This window comes from Aedes aegypti, chromosome 2, assembly GCF_002204515.2.
Source record: "Aedes aegypti strain LVP_AGWG chromosome 2, AaegL5.0 Primary Assembly, whole genome shotgun sequence".
Classification (NCBI taxonomy): Eukaryota; Metazoa; Arthropoda; class Insecta; order Diptera; family Culicidae; genus Aedes; species Aedes aegypti.
Window position 1 is genome coordinate 59,230,384 of NC_035108.1, and position 16,272 is coordinate 59,246,655.

At 36.9% G+C, this 16,272-nt stretch overlaps 2 protein-coding genes across 3 annotated transcripts in view; one reads left to right on the top strand and one right to left on the bottom strand.

The window, feature by feature from the left end:
• Positions 1 to 14,218, bottom strand: part of LOC5568108 (probable nucleoporin Nup54) — a 30,406-nt gene extending 16,188 nt beyond the window's left edge. Inside the window, exon 1 of one of the 2 annotated variants that reach the window (XM_021840951.1) lies at positions 13,989 to 14,218. In XM_021840951.1, coding sequence (XP_021696643.1) covers positions 13,989 to 14,052 — 64 coding nt within the window. In that variant the 5' untranslated portion in view covers positions 14,053 to 14,218. The remainder of the gene's footprint in view (positions 1 to 13,988) is intronic. The other variant, XM_021840952.1, reaches the window with a different exon arrangement.
• LOC5568109 lies at positions 1,268 to 13,885 on the top strand. The gene is made up of 4 exons (XM_021840955.1): positions 1,268 to 1,591; positions 12,498 to 12,683; positions 12,750 to 12,891; positions 13,631 to 13,885. Exons 2-4 carry the CDS (start codon positions 12,500 to 12,502, stop codon positions 13,773 to 13,775), a joined length of 471 nt encoding a protein of 156 aa, XP_021696647.1. The 5' UTR covers positions 1,268 to 1,591; positions 12,498 to 12,499; the 3' UTR covers positions 13,776 to 13,885.
• Positions 14,219 to 16,272: the final 2,054 nt, after the last annotated feature.

The window sequence follows — 16,272 nt, forward strand, 5'->3', positions numbered from 1 at the left end:
ACTGCTAAAGTAACTATTGATAAAACTTGCAATCTCTTAGGTAATATCCTGCAGGATTTTCTGAACGCCTAGATGTGAACTTATAATCGGAGAAATAACTGGATTAATTGATGTAATATTTGCACAATCCATGGATATTGCACTTGGGAATTGTTTGAAAGAACTACAGAAGTAATTCCTGAATTAAAAGCTGAAGAACATTGGTGGAAATGTTCGCATTACCAAGCACCTTACGAGCCTAAACCAACACAAGACATGACAGACTCGCGAACAGGCTTGGTGTGAGTAAGTTCGTACCCGCCTGCTCGGGAAAAAAAACAAAAGAAATAGCAAAAAGTTCGCAAACATAGTGAACTACCAGTTTGTAATCAAAAACACTTGAAAACAAGAAATCTCAGAGGGGAAATAGCCTTTTTCCCAAAGGCGCTATTGACTCTGAACAGCTTTGAATACGTTCACGAATCACTTTTGCTTCGTTTACGCGCGACAGATGCGAGCAAATTAGCACTCTGATGCTCGCGAGCATTTTGTTTTGTTTTTGTTCCGGTTCAGCAGGCATGTTTGCAACTTTTCATTACTGCTGAAGAAATACCCTAAAACATTTCAAAAAATTTCAGAGCGATTCCTGCGATAAACGGTGGATGAATTCATGAAGAAACCCATATAAAAATGGCTAGTCAAATCAGCGTAGGAAATTCTTGAGAAATTCTCGTAGGGTTCCTAGAAAAATTCCTTAAAGACAGGACTCTCCCCTATACAAATCCTGGATCACACCCTTGTGTATCAGACTTCCCAAGAAAGAAGTATAAAAAAAACAAACAATAGTAACACGGAGTGTAAAGCATGCAAGAGCAATTTTGTAAAAATAACATCTTATGATACACTGCCATTACATTATTCTTTGGACTATTTCTTAAAGTTCCTACCGCAACAAACTGGTTTCGCGACTATCATTCGCTACACCTAAGATTGTTCGATAATGATATGTTAAATCACTACTTAGCACTGCTTATATAAAAATACATCGATCTTTTGACCTCCACGTTCGCGACATAGTTCTGTTCAAAATACTCTGTACGGAAATCGAGTACAGATCAATGCGGTTCGACACAAGTGCTTTGGCTAGAGGATTCAACGACATAGGCATATATCGCACCTAGGAATGCCGCCTCTTTTAATTGAATTAAAATCAGCGCATCAAAACGAAAACGAGAACCAAAACAATCCCTTCCTTTGTCCCTGCCTTTGTAGGTGCTAGGAACTGGAAACCTGATGCCCCACTAGTCGGTGATAGTGTTCGCCAGTGAAAGCACCTCTGCTTTTCCGCGTGTCGAGGACTTGTGCCTAATAAGTGTCACTAGATTCCACAAGTTCGGCACGGTTGCGACTAGCTGTGAAACAATCAATATTCATCACATCTGCTTTGGAATAAGCTGAGTATGCAGAACTATTTTGGACGGATTAACGAACTTCTGAAAGTGTGAAGTGCTGATTCAACGAGTAAATGTTCACGTGTCCAATCATTGGAAGCCGGTTGCCTGTGATGGAATTATCCGATCTCATTCGCTCGATTGCGGACTTCGTTTGAGTGGTAAATCTCAAGATTGAATGCACTATATTATACTTTGGTGCATAAGTGAACATCGGTTACAATTGAACAGAACCTTACAAATTACACTCTCTAATCTCGCTTAAAATAACCCATGCTCTTCGAACTCCATTTCTAGGAATATCCCAGGAAATGTGTTCATATAGAAACCTGGTTACTAGGGATTACACTAAATCAGCGGATTTCAGATCGTGCTCCGCGGAGGTGCTCCGCGAAAATTTTGAAAATGTGTACCAATGCATTGAAATATCTCAATTTTTGCTTATAAAATGCTTTTATTTTGTCAAACCAAGCCATACATAGAATTTGGGTTGATATTTTGTAATTGAAAGGTATAGAGTATTCAGTCGGCGAATATTTGATCATACATTTTATATGGAATATATTTGGCTACGAAATTTGGTTTTCCTTTATTCAATTTTTCCCGAAAGAATAATATTTGAAACTCGTCGAAAATAAATTGAGCTGAAGTAACTCTAATAAAAGTCGAAATTTTAAAACCGTTAAGAATAAATATCTCACGGGTTTTACCAATATTTCTTTAAGGCTAAGTAATACGTCATTCATTCTGGCAGCCATGATGATTCCGTAGCTCGCAATTTCTAAGTGATAAAACTCAGTCATCAAAAATAATATCGATTCAGAAATGTAAAATGTAAAAACCATGCTGATACTCTTTCAGATATGTCAGTGCAAAAGTTATTTTCATTAAATCACAATCGTGACACGAATTAGCCACAATCATCGATGCCCAGTACAAAATTCAATAACGGCCTACTTCGCCTTAAGTGTTGAACTTGTGGTTAGCTCATCAATGGACCGATGCACGAGTTGACTTTCTGACGTTTGAGCGGTGCCGTGTTATTTACGTGACCATGGCAACGAGTGAATTACGCACCGCTCAAACGTCAAATTAGTGAACTCATGCATCGATCCATAGAGACTTAAAAAAAGAAAAATTTCGCTCGCTTGGTTGTTCGAACTTAACATATAAGTCAGAACATTTCCTAACCATAGCAGTTTAGCCACAAGCCACACTAATTTTGAGGGATGGTACACATTTTTTTTACGCGTGCCCCACTAGTTACACTTTTTGTATGCGACCTCCAAAAGTTGTGTAAGGCTTGTCACGCAGTACGTGACTTTCTGATGCATGACATAATTTGTGTACCCCAATTGCCCAATTGTCACAGTTTAATTCCGACATAAAGAAAACTTGATCAATTAAATTAAACAAATCTTTTAAGATTAGCATTAAGATATTGAATTATTAGAAAAATCATGCAAAATTGACCAGTCAGTAACAATACTCAGTAACCAAATGTTGTTTTTTTCGTACTTTAGTTTGAGCTCTGTATCTCAGCTTCTGGTATTCTGAATTGGCTGAAATTTGGATGACGAACTACAAATAACCTGAAATGTTGCAGTGAAATCATTACAATGCAGTAATTTTTAAATGAGTTTCAGAGGGTTGTGCGAAGCTAAAAAAATTTAATCGAGCGATTTTTTTTTATTTCAATTCAAAAACGGTTTGTTGTAAGCGATTGGTTTGTTCGGTGAAGTCATTCGCTTTTAAAAGTTATGCAAACACACAGAACACACCAGCCACTCACAAAATACCGTTTGTGAGGTAAATAAAAAATAACTCGGTTACTTACTTTGTCTTCGAACAACTCTCTGAAACTCATTGGAATATGACTGCATTGTAATGAATTCATAAAATTTAAGAAAAAAAACATTTAGTTACTAACTAACTTTTGTCACTGACTGTAAATCTCACTTCACGTTTTTAGTAGGAATTTATGGTCGATTTAAGCGTGTAAAAGATCGGATTTAAAACGGAGATGAAGAACAGGTGCTCCGCGCAACGATTAAATTTCAAAAAGTGCTCCGCGAGCCAAAATGGCTGAAAACCCCTGCACTAAATGGTAAAAAGTATGACGAGTCCTCAAGAGAAAGACAGCTGGTTGAATTTGGAGAGCTGCGAATTGTGCAATTCGATCACGCAAGAAGAAGAGCAGTGGGCATTGAATAGTTTCTACTCCATGAATGACCGGAACAAAATCAATCAACAGCCAAAATTTTGAAGGTCAACAACGCATTTGAAGATCATTTTTCGCATTGGTTAAAAAACTATTGTTACAAGAGACCCATGAATGATCATGATCATGAAAACATTTTGATTTATTGGAGGCTTCCTTATCCGAGTGGTTAGGATCCGGGGCTATAAAACAAAACCATGCTGAATGGGGTCAAAGCAGGCGCTCAGTTAATAACTGTGAAAGTACTCTAAGGAACACCAAGCTGAGAAGCAGGTTCTGTCCCAGTAAGGACGCAATCCCAAGAAGAATTAATGGGATATGTTATATATAGTCATCTTTAATTGGTGATGCGATCCATTGTTCTTCTTCTTCTTGGCATTACGTCCTCACTGCGACGAAGCCTGCTTCTCAGCTTAGTGTTCAATGAGCACTTCCACAGTTATTAACAGAGAGCTTTCTTTGCCAAAGTTTCCATTTATTGCATTCGTATATCGTGTGGCAGGTACGATGATACTCTATGCCCAGGGAAATCAACAATATTTCCATTACGAAAAGATCGTGGACAGACCAGGAATCGAAGCCAGACACCTTCAGAATGGCTTTGCTTTGTAGCCACGGACTCTGAACACTAGGCTAAGGAAGGCCCCTATGCCTTACATTGTATATTCGCGATATACAATGTTTCGAATTGGCCCCATCTCTAGGAGCCCCTGCACAGTGATTTTTTTTTGCCGATTTTGTGATCGTAATGGAATAGCGTGTAAACCGTTGGTTTTAGCGAAAAAGTTTGTTCAGAGAAGTTTTTTGATTTGTAAAAGCGCTTTTTTTGATACTAGCGGCCAGGTGATTAAATCACCTAAAAGTGAGATAAAAAAATATTTTTTTTATCTGCTGAAGATAGACGGTCGGTGTCTTCAGCAAAGTTGTAGCACATGTTAATTCAAGACACTTTGTCGAAGACACCAAATTTCTATCTCTTATACATTACAAGATATGTAATTTTTTCTTAACATGACCCTTAAAAATCAAAATTTTAGTAAACTGACACTTATATTGAGCTGTTCGGTAATCCAATCCGCATGGTTATTAAATTAATTAACTCATTACGCGTGGTAAAGATGGACAAATTATGGGTGAAATTATGAAAAAAATCCACGTGCTCGGCTGGGATTTGAACCCAGGACTCTTGTATGCTAGACGAGCGCTTTACCAACTAAGCTACCGAGCCACTTGGTGACCCAATAACTGAGTTGGTTACAAGTTTAGAATTCAAATCCCTACAGACCACGCGGACCCCTTTCATAACCAATATCCATCCATCTCTTGTTCCTACACACGCGGAGCGAGCGAGTGCGATTTATTTAGTGTTGAAACTGTTTGCCTATCGTACCTACATCGCTTCCACAACAACTGTATTGTGGAAGAGTAAAGATGTGGGAAGGCTATCAACGTGTCGTTCTCACTCAAGTGACGACATGACTACTACAGAGAGGCAGTACACTCTAATATAAACTGACACTTATATTGAGCTGTTCGGTAATCCAATCCGCATGGTTATTAAATTAATTAACTCATTACGCGTGGTAAAGATGGACAAATTATGGGTTACATCATTAATAAATTACATCTTTACTCTTCCACAATACAGTTGTTGTGGAAGCGATGTAGGTACGATAGGCAAACAGTTTCAACACTAAATAAATCGCACTCGCTCGCTCCGCGTGTGTAGGAACAAGAGATGGATGGATATTGGTTATGAAAGGGGTCCGCGTGGTCTGTAGGGATTTGAATTCTAAACTTGTAACCAACTCAGTTATTGGGTCACCAAGTGGCTCGGTAGCTTAGTTGGTAAAGCGCTCGTCTAGCATACAAGAGTCCTGGGTTCAAATCCCAGCCGAGCACGTGGATTTTTTTCATAATTTCACCCATAATTTGTCCATCTTTACCACGTGAAAATTTTAGTATTACTTTTTTCTAACATTTTTGACATTTTTTGTGCCTTCTACAAAGTTGTTCAACTACAAAAACTACATGTTTTTGCTGAACATTGCAACTTGCTATCTCTTATGGTAAAATAGTTATTTTTAAATAATCGATTTTTATGGGGCTTTTTTGGACTAATAAGCGGTTTCTTCACCACCGCTTAGACCTTAAACCTGGTTTAATCGTATGGGTAAACGTGGTTTACGGCTTAAGCGAAGGTGAAGAAATCGGCCCTAATAGCATTAGTTTGGACGCAGATTGACGCACTTGGCGATTTGCGATTTTGAAAGGGCTATTTTATGACTTTCTATTGACACTAAGAACTTTTGGCCAGAAGCGGTCTATTGATTGTTATGTTTTAACTAGTTAAGCCATAAAAATGCAGTTAATTGCGGTTTGACGACTTTTTATCGTTTCCATTACGTTATTTCATATGATACATGTTGCATTTGATACGTTATGATAATTTTCATTATATTTTTATTTACTACCTCACCTACAGACTTCATTTAGCATGGAAATGTTTTTTCTTTTTTATTTTTGTTTGAGTCATAACGTTTCAACCAACTTTTTACTGTCCATAGAGCGTTACGTAATTTGTGAACGATGCCATTTGTTTGTCACGCAACTATTATTTGTTAGTCACAGAGCGTAATATACTTGCTCATTTCAAAATCTCGCGATACACAACATGGCTGATAAACAATCCTCACTGCTTTCTTTTCCACGTTCCCTCCTACTTCGAGCATCGGTCTGTTTTGCCGGTAAACAAATTAAACAAACAAATAAAAATGATAAATCATTATAATAAGGAATGGTACAACTCATTTATAATAAAATTTATAGTTGTATTTGTTAAACCAGACATTTTCCAATAGTTCCCACTGAATTCACGGAGTTTTTAACAGTTATAACAGAATTCAAAAACAGGCACTGAAGTTAAAGTTCTGAGTCATGTGCAGTCGGCGCTCACTGATACAGTTTTATTTCAAATCTGCAAATACTTTGTCTGCATTAGTATAAGTGAAATATACATTCACTATTGAAATGTCGGCAAGCATATTATTCACGATCAGTTTTGTTTAAACATTACATGGTACCAACAAAAATTAATGTTGCGTGACAAACAAATGGCATCGTTCACAAATTACGTAACGCTCTATGGACAGTAAAAAGTTGGGTGAATCGGTATGACTTAAACAAAAAGAAAAAAGAAAAACATTTCCATGCTAAATGAAGTCTATAGGTGAGGTAGTAAATGAAAATATAATGAAAATTATCATAACGTATCAAATGCAACATGTATCATATGAAATAACGTAATGGAAACGATAAAAAGTCCTCAAACCGCAATTAACTGCATTTTTATGGCTTAACTAGTTAAAACATAACAATCAATAGACCGCTTCTGGCCAAAAGTTCTTAGTGTCAATAGAAAGTCATAAAATAGCCCTTTCAAAATCGCAAATCGCCAAGTGCGTCAATCTGCGTCCAAACTAATGCAATTAGTCCAAAAAAGCCCCATAAAAATCGATTATTTAAAAATAACTATTTTACCATAAGAGATAGCAAGTTGCAATGTTCAGCAAAAACATGTAGTTTTTGTAGTTGAACAACTTTGTAGAAGGCACAAAAAATGTCAAAAATGTTAGAAAAAAGTTATACTAAAATTTTGATTTTTAAGGGTCATTTTAAGAAAAAATAACATATCTTGTAATGTATAAGAGATAGAAATTTGGTGTCTTCGACAAAGTGTCTTGAATTAACATGTGCTACAACTTTTCTGAAGACACCGACCGTCTATCTAGATCAACAGATCAACAGATAAAAAAAATATTTTTTTATCTCACTTTTAGGTGATTTAATCACCTGGCCGCTAGTATCAAAAGAAGCGTTTTAACAAATCGAGAAACTTCTCTGAACAAACTTTTTCGCTAAAACCAACGGTTTAGACGCTATTCTATTACGATCACAAAATCGGCAAAAAAAATCACTGTGCCCTGGAATCTACTATAGATTGATTATTACATCTTGTGGTTCTGAAAATGCTCGCCATTTTCCAAGTCACATGGATCTTACTGTTTATGGTAGAATGTGATTCTAAACAGATGAACGGACATGTTCCGAATTGGCCACATCCCCCGGGGCACCTGGAACCTACTATAAAGTGGTCATGGAAGCCGGTGATGCTGGAAATGCTTCGGAAAGCATAACCTTTGAAAATCATGAAGTTTGATGCCCATATTGATATGGTTCCGGATATGTTCCTAATTGACCACTTCCCCCAGGGTACCTGGAACCTTCTATAGAGTGGTCTGTGCATCTAATGGTTCTGAATACGCTGCAGGAAACATCATTTTTAAGGTTGGTGTCCGCTTGGATATAGCTCCGGATAAAATTTACATGATTGGAAATATAAACATGACTGACCATGCTTTCCGGAACCAGTTTTACGGAAATGGTCATATTTCTGAAGATTTCCAACCAATCTTAATGCGTGCAGTGGCATTCAACTTCCTATTAGTTCTAGTTTGTAGGAAAATTGCAAACATTTATCTAACTTTACACCGCACAAAAATACAAGCGACAGAAAAAATGACATTTGGACATGACCTCAGAAAATCCGGAACATCTCCGGTGTCCAGTGGCCAATATGCATAGCCAAGGAAGTTCATAAAACTGGACCAAATTTGCCGTCGACTGCTTCCAGATGCATCCAATTTCATCCAAAAATGGGCAAAATTTTGCCTATCTCAATCATTTTGCCTATCCCCTGTACTGCCCATAACTGTATAACAGTCACATTCGACATTTTTGACAAATTGGAGTTAATACCGGGGAGAGTCATCAAATGATAAATACTTTCGATCAACTTACTAAAATCTGTGAGTTTGTTCTAGAAAATTCGAAAAAAATACCAAGTTGTTTTGTCACATTGGCAATTGTAATCGCATAACAGTCACATTGAGATTATACATGAGCCTCATAATGTAGTAGCAACGAAATTTCTAACAAAATTATTTTCTGACTATTCACCCAATATGCGGTATGAGTTGTACATAATTTCAGCCTCAAACAAGCTCTTTTGAATTCTTAATGATTTTTTGAAATTTTAGTTCCCTCTCATACTGCAGTAAAATGCAAACTTGGTATCCCATTTACCCAATGCCTACTTTTGTCGAATGTTACAAATATGCAGTTATGGGCAGTGTAGGTATAGGTTTCTGACTGAAAAGGCCGTTTACGAGTAATTGACATGTTTAGGAAAATCCGGTTGTTTACATATTCTGATACTACGTTAAAAATTGAGTACCCCCTTCAGCAAATTTTACTACAAGACGAACTGTCTTTATATGAATTGTAATACCATCGTGTCGACTGATTGAAATCTTCATTAATCATTTATAAAATCAAAATTATGCATTGAAGCGCAATAAATTTGTGTTAAAAATGTGCTCTTTTGATCAAGCTACCAAAAGCTGCTACTTTTTTATCTCCAAATAATCTAATTGAGTTAGTTATTGATAAAAAAAAAGTTTTTAGGTCTTAATTGCGCTTCAATATAATGCTTTTGATATTAAAAATCACGAAAAAAGGTTCAATCAATTTAAATTCAAATGATCGTTTGCCCAGTGATGAAATCAGTAGCGTAGTCCGCACCGGGCCTCGGGTTATTAGCATAGAGCCTCGGAACCATGATGGAAATTGGTCATAGTGGTTGAAATTGAGTTTAAAAAATAACTAAAATACAATTATTAATTTAGGTTTGAAGGGAACCTTAATTGGAAATGTGAAAAAAAATTAAAAATTCAAAAATACATTATTCTGTTTATCATCAAACAGTATCCGAAGCCCCTTTTCCATTTTTCGCTTTGCAATGAATCTTGATGGATTTACGTTGAGACTCCAGAGGCTACTAAGCGACTATTCCATAGGTTCATAGATTCTTCGTGGAAAATCTTCACCAATTCTTCTAGAGATCAATTCAGAAATTTCTTCAGGAATTCGTACAAAGACTGCTCAGGGGATCTTCAAAGGTATTTTATAACAATTCTTTTAGCAATTCTTTTACGAATTCGCCTTGAAATTCCTTCAAAATTTGCTCCAGAAAATCCTTCAGCAGTCCAATATTCTTTCAGAAATTCCTGTACCGGTTTCTCCAGTTATTACTCTGAGATACCTAGAAAATATCCCTATATTAATTCATCCAAGATAGCAGAGGTTATTCTAGAAATGAATGGCAATTTTTTACTAATACTCACAGTCGTTATCAGGGCCAACCCTTCTAGAATTACCATATAGATAATCGTAGGAATTGCTCGATTATGCTACAAAATCTATTGAGGATTTTTCCAGGAATTTCACAATCAGTTCATCCGGGGATACTCATCAATTTCTCCAGAAATTTCTAATTCCTTTAAAGCTCTTGAATTATTTTGAATTATCTTGAATTCTACATGGATCCTTCATTTAAAAATTTATTCAGGGTGTAACAATTTATGATGTATTTCATCAGTGATATCTTAAGGATTTCGTTTAAAAACATATCTCGGTTTTGTTTTAATGAATTTTCTCCAATTAAATAAAAAAAAATCTCAGCGACTCCTTGGACAAGAATTGTGGAGAAATGCAAGAGTTCTTTGAGGATTTTTTGGGAAATTTTCAGAGGTTATCATTGGAAAAAAATCTGGTTGAACTCTTTATGATATCTCAAACGAAAATCCTGGAGGTACTCTTTGAAAATTTATGAAGGAATTTCTCAATAAACGCTTGAAGAAATCTTCGAATTTACAGCTTCGAGCAAATACCTGAACAACATTTTGATGAAATTTGTAAAAAAAATCATTTAACAAATGTAGTAATATTTGACGTAACGTCACGTGAATTCCCACAGAAACTTTTAGAAAGACGCTTCGGTAGATGTCTGGTTGAATTCTCTGAAGTATTCATTTTGGAACGTGGTTCCCGTTCAGTTTCTTTTTGGTCTCGTATTTCAGGTATGTGGTCTCTGAAGTACATATTCTTGTTTACTAAATAAAAAGTTAACAACGACCTCAACAATAGATGAACACAAGGCTCATTATCTTCAATCAAAAATCTTAATGATGATTGAAAGTATATTATTGTTTCAATAGTCACATGTCCTTTATGTGCTGGCTTGGTGGCACATCCCTTTTTCGAAACTTGCCACTGAGTAAAATTTGCCGAGGGGTAGGTCAAAAGTGATTTCAAACACATTTTAAAAATAGTTCCAGGGCACGGAAAGTTTTGAAACTTTGGGTTCTAGTTGTTTTAGCGTAGAATCCGAACGAAAAACAGAATGAACAACTGAATACCCCTAACAAGGCAATCCTAACATTCCTGAAAGAGTTGATAAAGCAACTACAGGAAAAATTATCAGATGAATCTTTTTTCTGGGAGTGATGTGGAGAAATCTTGAGTACAATCCCCAAAAAAATCGAAATTGCTCCAATGATTTTTCTAGGAATTTTCAGAGAGATAACAATCCAGTATTTTTTTCAAAATTTCTCGAAGAAATGTCTAACACTCCCTCCATTCCTCCTGAAATAACTGAAGTCGAAATCATGGGGAAAATCTTAAAATGAGTTCGATCGAATCCTTGAAAGAACCCTTGAAATAATTGCCGTTGAAGAATTTCCGAAGAAATTTCAGGATACTTCCGTTCATGCAATCCAGGGAATGATTTTACTGGAAATGTCTTTGGGACAATTCACCAATTTTTGGGGATATTCCTGTACCGGGAGGAAGAATCACTTGCACTGAGCTCAACTCAATTTTGCCAAAAATGCAGATGGGACTGACTTGCGTTTCACGGCAGTATAGTCGATTCACTTTTGTGAGTGAATCAATCACAAATCGCTCTCAAAATTGAATTGTTTTGTCCATCTCTGCTGGTGCGTAATTTTAAATGAACTTTGTTTTATTCGAGAAATTACCAAAGAAATGTTTTGACTTTTAAATTCCTAGATGAAATGCTGGAGGAATCCCTAGACATCGTACAGTAGCAGCTACATGAGGGATCCCTGGTCGATTTTTTTTTTAGAAATTCCTGGAAATTGCGACGAGATTCCATGCAATAATCCATTCTAGCAGTACTGGGAGAAATCTTGGATGATTTCTTGGAGGAATTCCTATGAAAATGGCTGGAAGAATAACGGAAAAAATAGCATATGAATTCCTGAAGGAATTTTTGTAGGGTTTCCTGAAAACAAAAACCATAAAGAATATTTACAAAAACTCTAGAATGAATGATAATAAATCTTCGAGCTGTTTAGTAGAATACCGAATTTAGTACTATTTAATTCCACTAGAGTATGTATCCTTTGACAGATACGCGTATTTCGACCTCAACTGTAAGGCCGTCTTCAGTGTCGTGTACTAAGCCGAGTCTAGTACTCGATACTGAAGACGGCCTTACAGTTGAGGTCGAAATACGCGTATCTGTCAAAGGATACAAACTCTAGTGGAATTAAATGGTATAGTACTAAATTCGTTTTTTTTTATATACCTACTTCTAGAATGAAGCTTTTCTTGGAAGAACATCGAAAGATCTCCTAGAATAACAACTGCAGAAATTGATAAAAGACTTGCTGGAAAACATCTGACTTAAGAAATTTTTTAGAGCAATTCCTGAATAAAGATATATTGAAACATATTAGAAATTCAAGAAGAATAATTTTGAAAGATCATATAGATTCTGAAACCATTCTATAAAGATATTCGTCTCGTAGCATCCCGGATGGCCCTCGAAAGTATTACATACATTACTCATAAGATTATATTTTATGTATTATTGCCTCTGTATTGCTTTCACTAGCTAGTGTTTGTCTTTCTTCCCACAGCCATGTACATTAAGTCGGGACACCGATTCCTCAGTGACAAAGGCCAGATAGTGTTCCCTGGCCCGCCGACCCGTTCGGCTTTCTCGTTCTCGTACACAAACCCGCTGACCACGACTACCACGGCCAGCACCACGACGGTGGCCCTGCCTGATCCCCCGGAGATTGACGATGATACAAACTATATCGGTAAGGTCTGGGAAGTACGGTAGCCAATCTTGGCAGGATAATCATCTTCTATTTCGTTTCCAACAGATATGTGGCGAAGCAAGTCAACGTCCGGTTCGGACATGCTGTCCGACAAAATTCAGATGTTCTACATCTACATTACGGTTACCATAACGTCCGTGTTTGTGCTCATTCTGTTGGGGATTTTCGGTTACATGTGTTATAAAAGGTAATTTCTGTTTTAACTTAGCGTGGCTGGCAACGAAAAGTAAAACAGGAGAACTTTTTTTTTGACAAACATAGATTTTGTTCCAATTTATGCATGGTAGCCAACAACTCGTTCTAATAATTATTAGATATAAATCCTTTTTAAGGGGTCATGCACAAATTACGTCACGCTCCAAGGGGGGGGGGGGAGGGGGTCAAGCCACGCCTGACAAGCCTTACAAAATTTTTGTAAGAAAATGTCGAAATTTAGCGTGACATAATTTGTGTACCATCCCTAAGAGATTTCAATTTCTCTCATACTCTGAGATAACGCCCTAAAAGCCATTGGTAACCATGTGTGTAACTCGTTGTTTCTGAGCAAGTGAAGGAATAAACATTCAAACCAACATCACTGGTAGGTAGATAATGATCCTTTCTTCACCATAAAGTTGTTAAGCAACGTGTAAATCCATTCAAATGCTCAGAAACAATGAGCTACACACATGGTTACCAATGGCTTTTAAGGCGAGATCATAAGTGATGCGAGATTTGTAATTTACCATCCTTGCCAATTATTGCCAAATGAAAATAAGAAAAAATACTCTAGCTGATAAATGTATAATGCAGGTGATTAAAATTTAATCCGCGCAATTTACATAGTGGTAACAACCCTGGACACTAAAAAGTGACTCGCTACCAGCCCTGTAACTAATTGAGAAAAAGATCAACTTTAATTTTCGTTTAAATTTCACCTATTTTAGGAAGGGATTCCAAAGCATAGAGAACCAGCAGGACATTGAAACGACCCGAAGGCAGAGCAGTCGAAGATCACAGCGGAGGCATTCGATGCACTGTTCCAAAGAGCGCGAAGCCTCAGAGAATCCAGGCCAGACGCTTTTGCGCTGAATCGAAGTGTGATTATAGACTTTAAATATTTTTGCGATTTTTTGTAAACTACGTACTTATTTTTAACCGAAATTCGTGTATATAAGAATGCATTACACATTGGGAGAGAATTAATTGATTTAAAATTATCCGATAGTCCTTACAGGTCCTTACAGCAAAAATCACAACAATCGACATAACCTTCATGCAAGACTCGCTCCTTTTAGTACTTACGTTTCGCCGGAGTGCTAGTAGATCCTAAGCCGGTTCCGGTGGTATTGCCGAAATTGAACGACATTCTGGTGCACTAATAACGATGATTTTGATAACTATTCTAGAAATTTGTACAATTTAGTGTCCAAAACTTAGGAATAAATCAATATGCAACCGAACACTGTATTTTTAAAGCGCTGTGTGACAGACGAAACTCGCAGTCCGCCTTCTGCAGAGACGACGATGAACGAAACGTAAACAAAACAAGCGAACCCGAGTAAAAAATTTCTTTCGATAAACTTGACGAAAGACAACTAATAAGCTCCAGTTACACCAATAGAAGTATTAGATTTAGAACGCTAGGGGCGCTGCTAGTCCCATACAAGGGTTGTGATAGGGATAATTCAACCACAGTAGCCTTGATTTTTGTTGGCGCCGACCATCGGTACTCAAAGTGTCAACGATTGTTTTGGTTTTATTTAGTCATTTCGTTGTGCATTAGAAGTGAACCGAGTAAAAGCGAAAGCAAATGTTGTTGAATTGTAAGGAAGAATGGCTAGAACAGTTGGAACTGAATGAAACATCATTTACTTACTTCTTCCACATGATAAGAACGGATCAGATTGTGTTGAAAATATATTTATTGATCAATCTTTATCATTCGCGTTCGTGATCGTCGGAAGGATAAGCAGTTGGATTTTTGTATTGTAGAGTAGATACTCCATCTCTTGTTTTTCCCCTCCATCGTATAGCAATTGAAGAATAATGTGATTTTTTTTAAAGGATACAATTGAACAAGAAGTGATTAATAAAAAATATACAACTCCCAATGTTGAACGCATTTCTGTTTTGTGGTTTTTATATACTTGTGTCTTTAAATAGTACTTGTATGCACTCGAACCGCTTACATGGAACAATATAGTCTAAAGGACTTAAGATAAAACAATTATTTGTAAAATTTCGCCGCAGCAGTAAGGAATCGTCTCCCTCCGACACTCTTGAAGCAGCAGTTCGAAAAGTGTCGGGAACAAAAAGCTGTATCTCTATTTTGTTTCAATTCTTGATAATTCTGCTTTAAACTTGACATCCATTGCGCGACCATCACAGTATCTGTAGGGAATCTGAAATAAAAAGTGGTTTTATCATGTAATTTTGTGATTTATGAGCGTTCATCACCTGTAGAACGACACACCCAGACGGGACTTTCGTCTGTACGTTGAATCACAACTCTTGAGAGCACAAGAAAAACCCATTTTGGTAACAAAACACTTCACTCGCGTAAGAACGTTGATTGAGTGTATATTTTGGTTTCGAATGCATGATTGCTATAATTGAGTTGATGAAAATTTGACACTTTGAGTACCATCACAAAAATAGGCATACTAGATGTTGGTCACAAGATTTGCAGCGACATTAGCGGTCTAATTTATTATGTCTATTGTTACACCAGCTGATGGCTTGCAAGCGTGTTCTAGAATTAGAGCGCAATTTAGACTCCCACACCCGGATAAGACCGCAGCAATCAGTGAAGGGAACAAACCTATCACAGACAAACAGACGTAAAGCCCCAAACACAATGTGAACGGCAGCACGGTACAACGGCAAAACGGCAAGCCCATCTTGATCTACACTCTACTTGTCAAATCCATGTTGAATCTGATTGAGTCGACATTGATCAAAACATTGAAATGTCATTCAAGTCGGTGTTGCCGTTTTGCCGTTCTTCCCGTAATGCCGTTGCATTGTGTTTGACCCTTAACACTTCGGTAAACCTAAATGACGAATTTAGTCGGTAAAACATATTTTTACTGAAAGCTCGTTCAATGTTGAGATATTGAAAGATGCAAATTGACGAAAATCATAGTTTACATAAATACACACGCAGCGAACCAAAATTTGAAAACAAAAAAAGTTTTCGTGGCAACCTGGAATCGAACCAAGGACCTTGCGATCGATAGGCTCGAGCATACACCCCGCGCCTATGGACGCCTTGATGTTGAGTGACGGTAAAACGATACATAAAGCGCTCGTATTGCGATATTCGTTCCATCTTTCATAAGGCAAAATGTATGAATTTCGATAGTCCAGTTCGCTGTGTGTACACTAGAGTGATGCAAATTTTGAAATTTTAGCTCCCCTATGCTTAAACGATTTTATTTATGAAAAATAGCATCCACCTAAGGTTTGAAATAATTCGGAAGAAATTTGACTGTGCACACGCCATTTGAAGTTTATATGGAGATTTCTATGGAAAACGTCAATCTTTAGTGTTCAGCCCTCTATCTCTTCGTCATAAAATTTTATG